The 6,000-nt window shown below is 36.2% G+C and overlaps 1 protein-coding gene across 2 annotated transcripts in view; it reads right to left on the bottom strand.

Moving 5' to 3' along the window:
- Positions 1–2,381: 2,381 nt before the first annotated feature.
- The window catches only part of hps5 (HPS5 biogenesis of lysosomal organelles complex 2 subunit 2), a 61,637-nt gene continuing 58,018 nt past the window's right edge, over positions 2,382–6,000 (bottom strand). For both annotated transcript variants that reach the window (XM_039753245.1, XM_039753253.1), the window contains exons 21-23: positions 4,792–4,898; positions 4,368–4,644; positions 2,382–2,948 (exon numbers count right to left, since the gene is read on the bottom strand). In XM_039753245.1, the coding sequence (XP_039609179.1) occupies positions 2,888–2,948; positions 4,368–4,644; positions 4,792–4,898 (445 nt within the window). In that variant the 3' untranslated portion in view covers positions 2,382–2,887. The remainder of the gene's footprint in view (positions 2,949–4,367; positions 4,645–4,791; positions 4,899–6,000) is intronic.

Below are 6,000 nucleotides of genomic sequence, written 5' to 3'. Positions count from 1 at the left end.
TAAATAAACACATTTACTTGTCCTTATGTTTACAAAATATTACTTTCATACAAAAAATATTTTTTAAAAATCATTAAACACTATTTGGGTCATTGTTTCACCAGTTTAGTAATACTGCAAGGTTGAGGCAGGTAATAATTTAAGGTAAGGTAGTGATACTAATTGTGCTGCTTGTTCGGGTGGCATGCTGCATTTTGATTACCACATGCAAGTAAGAGTTTCATATTTGTACACGTACAATAATGACCCCAAAATGCATAACACTGAAAGCAGTGTATTGATTTTTGCCAATTAAAACTGATATTTTTTACAAACTCTTCAGATATACTCTGCAGATACTCCAAAACAATTCAGCAATTATACATGTAATATCTACAAGTACAACCATATAACTTTAAAATTTAAATTGTTACATTATCTTACTGTGAAGAGCTAGTTTTAAAATCATTATTTTGATAGAAACATTGAGGCCCTCTCCCCACCTTACATAAATTATTAGTGACTATATGCTGGCGTGCACATTGCAATCACAAAATGCAGATGATCTTCTGTAGGAGGCCGAGTCCTTAGCAGTAGGGTCCACGGCCTCTGCAATAATCAACCTGACAGTAGTAGCCAGGCCCTTAAATCAAGACTGAAGACTCATTTAGGCACTGCCATTTCTTGTTAGAGGCAGTTCATATTGCTTTGTAGTAATTTAAGCAATCTTTGTAATTAGTTACTATGGCGTCTATTCTCAATGTATATTCATGGTCCTTGGCATCAATGTCAATTTATTCAAGTTATGCTTACTGCAACTGAAACACAACCTTAGACTGGAGGAAGTGCTGATCACTAGTTTTGGATGTATTATCAGAACCATGTCACATTTTGTCAAACTCATTGATATTTGCTGCACTTTATATCCATGGCTGAGAATGAGTTTGATATTCAGTTTGTCAAGAGAAAGTTCTGTGTACACTGGAATTTCTTCCTGTTCTCTTTTGAAATTTAAAATTTGCATTCAGACAGCTCAGAACCTTATAAAAACAAAAACCCATATATATGAATATATAGCGCACACTCTTGCGTATTTGTATGTATGTATGTATGTGTATATAGGTTTATAAGGTCATTATTATCCTGTTTACAGTAAAGTTATGCATTTTGTTTTAACTATACTATATGCGTAAATGAGTCCAGCATTTTAGGAATGCTGATAGAACAGTACAAGAAAAAACAAATAGAAATGAATGGACTTCAGTTATTGTTCTGAATCTTAACTAAACTTGGTGGTGCTGAAATTTGAAAATTGCTGACCATCAAAAGATCTCAACCAAATTAAAAAAACAAAACTCTACAAGTTTGCAAAGTTCAAAAGGACATCTTACCATTAAAAACAATGCAATTACATGTTCATTTTAGATACGTTACTTTTCTCAATGTTTCATCCTGTCAAGTTACTTCTCTCACTATAGATATACTTTTCAGGCCCCATATACTTATCTCACAGATGGCATCTTAACCCACTTTTTTAGCAGACAACAAACAATACAGAAGTTATATCCAAGCAAATCAATTTTTTTAGAGACAAACACATCCTCGGAGGTTTCTGCAGGAATACTCTGGGAAACTCTGAAGGGTTTCTTAAGAGGACAGATTATCTCATGTCTTATCCATAAAAATAAATTTGAAACCAAGAAAGTATCAGAGCTAATCAGTGAAATTTCCAGAATAGATCAATAACATGCCAGCTGTCCAAGTGAAGCACTTCATAGGAAAAGACAAGTTCTGCATTCAGAACTCAACCTCTTGACAACTAAAGAAACAGAACAACTCATTTTTAAATCAAGACATCATTAACTGAACACGGAGAGAAAGATAATAAGATTTTAGTTAAACAAATCCACAAGCAGGAAGCTCACAATGCAATCCCAGCAATTACCAACACAGACGGAGACAAAATCATTGATCATAAAAAATAATGCACACATTTAGAGACTACTATAAGTCCTTATACTCTGCTGAGTTTAAAGAAGACAAGACACAACCCGATGCATTTCTGGATGCATTACAGATACCACAAATAGATACTCTTGGTGCAGTGGAACTGGATAAACCTCTGGCACTATCAGAATCACTTGATGCTATAAACTCACTTCAGAGTGGGAAAGCAGTAGGCCCTGATGGCTGCCCTGATGAATTTTACTTTTCAGTCTCAATGTTGCTCACAGACAAGATGGACTGTTATACAGAAACCCTTGACTCAATATGGTCAGATGGCCAAGAAAGGGCAGACAGCCAACAGGTTAAGTATTTAATACAAACATACATTCTACCCATGTAAGCAGGCTAATAAAACTAAGGAAAATACTATTTAAGTAATGCCAACGCAGAAGAGATTCCCAGGTTCTTTAAATTTTATTTTATAGCTGCTTTGCTAAAAGATATATTTAGCAAACATACCTTTCATGCATAGATAAAAATTGCAAATTCTTTTGATTTACATGGCTCTTGAATAATACTGACAAAATAATGAACATTAAATACTCTGGACACATGTCATTAACAATACCATTTTAAAATCTTTCTATTTTGCAGGTTAAAAAAGTGTCAAATTAAAGAATATCCATGAAAGACATTGTACTGCTGAGCAGTTTCAAATAAAACAATACATTTACATGAAAACCAACAGGTCAAGTTTCCAAATTGAAAGTGCAGATCTTGATTTAGCTTTATCAACACCACAGTCTTAGAAATGGTCAGAAGCTAAATCCACAAAATGAATGTAGATTTGGACTGAAACGCAGATCTTTACATTCCCCAGATTACACACACTGTGTGTTTAAAATTGTAAGTTAAGGGTAAGATAAAAGGCCATCAGTCATCTTCAAGTACATTTGTTCAATTACGCCTGTTGTGACCACAGGAAACGGTCACATCTTTCCAGCATTGATTGTAGCAAAGCCCTGCACAAAACAAAAGATAACATATTTCCAGTGAAAAAGAAAGATATTTAATACATTTTGAAAACTTTAAGACTTTTTACTGTATGCAATAAAAAAAATGACTCATTTTAAAATGTTACAATAGCAAATCAAATGCAAATCTAAAGAGCTGCATAAACCAACTTATGTTTATTTTGGAATCATTCATTCACTCATACTGTGGGAACTCAAGGTGTTCCCTGGCCATCTGGGAGATATAATCCTCCCAGTGAATCGTGGGTCTTCCCCGGGATCTCCGCCCAGCTGGGTATGCCCGTAAAACCTCCACAGGGATGCATAGGGAGGCATTCGTATCAGATGCACGAATCACCTCAAGTGGCTTGTCTCGATACAGAGGATCAGTGGCCCTATTCCTAGCCTCTCCTGGATGTCTGTGCTTCTCACCCTCTCTCAACAGGAGAGCCCAGCCACCCTGCGGAGAAAGCTCATTGGTTATTTGTACCTATAATCTTACTCTTTCGGTCATTACACAATGTTCACGACCATAGGTGAGGGTAAGGACATGGATTGACTGGGAAATCGAGAGCATCACCTTCTGATTCAGCTCCTTCTTCGCCACTATGGATTAGTGTAGCAAACAGAAAAACTGCGCTCTATGCTTCTATCCATCTTTCAATCTCACCATCCCTATTCCCCTCACTCGTGAATCAGACCCTGAGGTACTTAAACTCCTCCATTTGAGACAGTTAACTCTCATCGCATACTCAGGGAGGACAGTCCAACCTTTTTCCTACTAAGGACAATGGCCTCAGATTTGGAGATGCTGATCCTCACCCCTGTAGCTTCACACGGTTGAAAACTGTCCCGTTGCATGCTGGAGTTCACAGCCCGATAAAGCCAACGGGACCATGTTGTCTGCAAAAAGCAGTGAAGTCATTCTAATGCCACTGAACTGGACACCCTCTCCTCTCTGGCTGTGCCTTGATATCATGTCCATGAAAATCACAAACAGAATACACACTGGGTACAGTGCTGATGTTTCCCAAGTATGCGGTCACAACTCTCACTGTGATTATACAGGGACCGATTAGCCCTTATTAAGGGCCTCAGAGCCCTGTACTCTCCATCATCTTCCAAAGAATCCCTAGAGGAACACGATCATACACCTTCTCTAAGTCCACAAAGCACAAATAGACTGATTGGGTGTACTCCCACTACCCCTCCAAAATCCTCATGAGGGTAAAGAGCTGGTCCAGAGTTTCCTTTCTAGTGCCCTGGCATAAAGCTGAGGAGTGTGATCCCCCAATATTTGGAATCTCAGTAGTTACTTTCTAGAGATGAGCTAATTATACAATTAAGTTACTAAAGTAATGTTTAGTCTAAACTGAGGTTTACATCCAAGTATAGCCTTTTAAAACACAAATGTATAAACATACTGACCTCTGTCGTTTTTCTGCTACTTTCAAGAACTCACACACTAATGCAGACCTTTCTGAAAGTTCTATATTTAGGCCACATTCCTGCAATATTTCAAATGCCCGTTCTGGTCCTGTTGTCCGAGCTAAAAGAAGAATCACATTCTCCAAATTGCTACGACTTGACCAATCCACGACACCATTTACTTTTTCACTCCCATTTGGAGATTCTGGCTCTTCTGCTTTATGTTTTGCAATCTGAAGAATACATTTCCACTCATCTACGGTTTCTGGTAATGCACCTAGAGAGAATAGATGAAATGAATGATTTGGTATATGAAATGATTACTGAAACTATTAAAATAGTGGTAGTGCAACAGTATTTTGTAATAACATTAAAAGTGTGGCATGGAAATGATCTCAACAAACATTACAATCAGAATATTCACCATTTAGTTCTTCAAAAAGACTTATATCATCCAACCTAACAATAGCCGAAAATGCATCCTTTCTTCTTCCCAGTTCCAAACATGTCCATAGGTAACCAGTCCAAAACCTGTAAGATATTAACAGCACAGATTTGTTCTCCTGAAAGAATGGGATTATTTCTGACTGTTCTCCCTTTTCTATTCTTAAATTGCATTTTTGTTATATTGTCCATTTCTGTATTCGGCTAGTTTTTTGTTTTTTTTTACTTTCTCTCTAGTTGATGGCAGACATTTTTATTTTATTTGTATAGAATGAAGTTTTACCATTACAACTGTTAGAAACTTGAAAACTGCATGTACAGTAGGTAATATTCCTTTCACTTATGTGTAATTTTGTTAGGGGCTCTTCCTTTTTTACTTTTGTTACAAACCGGATTCCAAAAAAGTTGGGACACTAAACAAATTGTGAATAAAAACTGAATGCAATGATGTGGAGATGGCAAATGTCAATATTTTATTTGTAATAGAACGTAGATGACAGATCAAACATTTAATCCGAGTAAATGTATCATTTTAAAGGAATAATATGTTGATTCAAAATTTCACGGTGTCAACAAATCCCAAAAAAGTTGGGACAAGTAGCAATAAGAGGCTGGAAAAAGTAAATTTGAGCATAACGAAGAGCTGGAAGACCAATAAACACTAATTAGGCCAATTGGCAACATGATTGGGTATAAATAGAGCTTCTCAGAGGGGAGATGCCACACAGTGGTGAAAATGGCCTTGTCCCAATTTTTTTGGGATTTGTTGATACCATGAAATTCTGAATCAATATATTTTTCCCTTAAAATGATACATTTTCTCAGTTTAAACTTTTGTTCCGTGATTTATGTTCTATTCTGAATAAAATATTAGAAGTTGGCACCTCCACATCATTGCATTCAGTTTTTATTCACGATTTGTATAGTATCCCAACTTTTTTGGAATCCGGTTTGTATTTTATTTGTATTTCTATTTATTTATGTTTTTTTTCTGAATATTTAGAATTTATTTCTTGTAAAGCACTTGAGATGTACTTTTTGTATGAAAATATATTGTACAAATAGATGGTGGTGGTGTTCTAGATGTTGGTTGGACGTTTTGGGAGTGAGGTTTCCTTTTCCACTTCTTCATGATCTTACAGCTGCTTTTCTGATTGCTGACAGCCACACAATACTACACAATAGAACA

Source organism: Polypterus senegalus, chromosome 1 (genome assembly GCF_016835505.1).
Source record: "Polypterus senegalus isolate Bchr_013 chromosome 1, ASM1683550v1, whole genome shotgun sequence".
Lineage (NCBI taxonomy): Eukaryota > Metazoa > Chordata > Cladistia > Polypteriformes > Polypteridae > Polypterus > Polypterus senegalus.
This window is presented reverse-complemented; position numbering and strand designations above follow the sequence as displayed.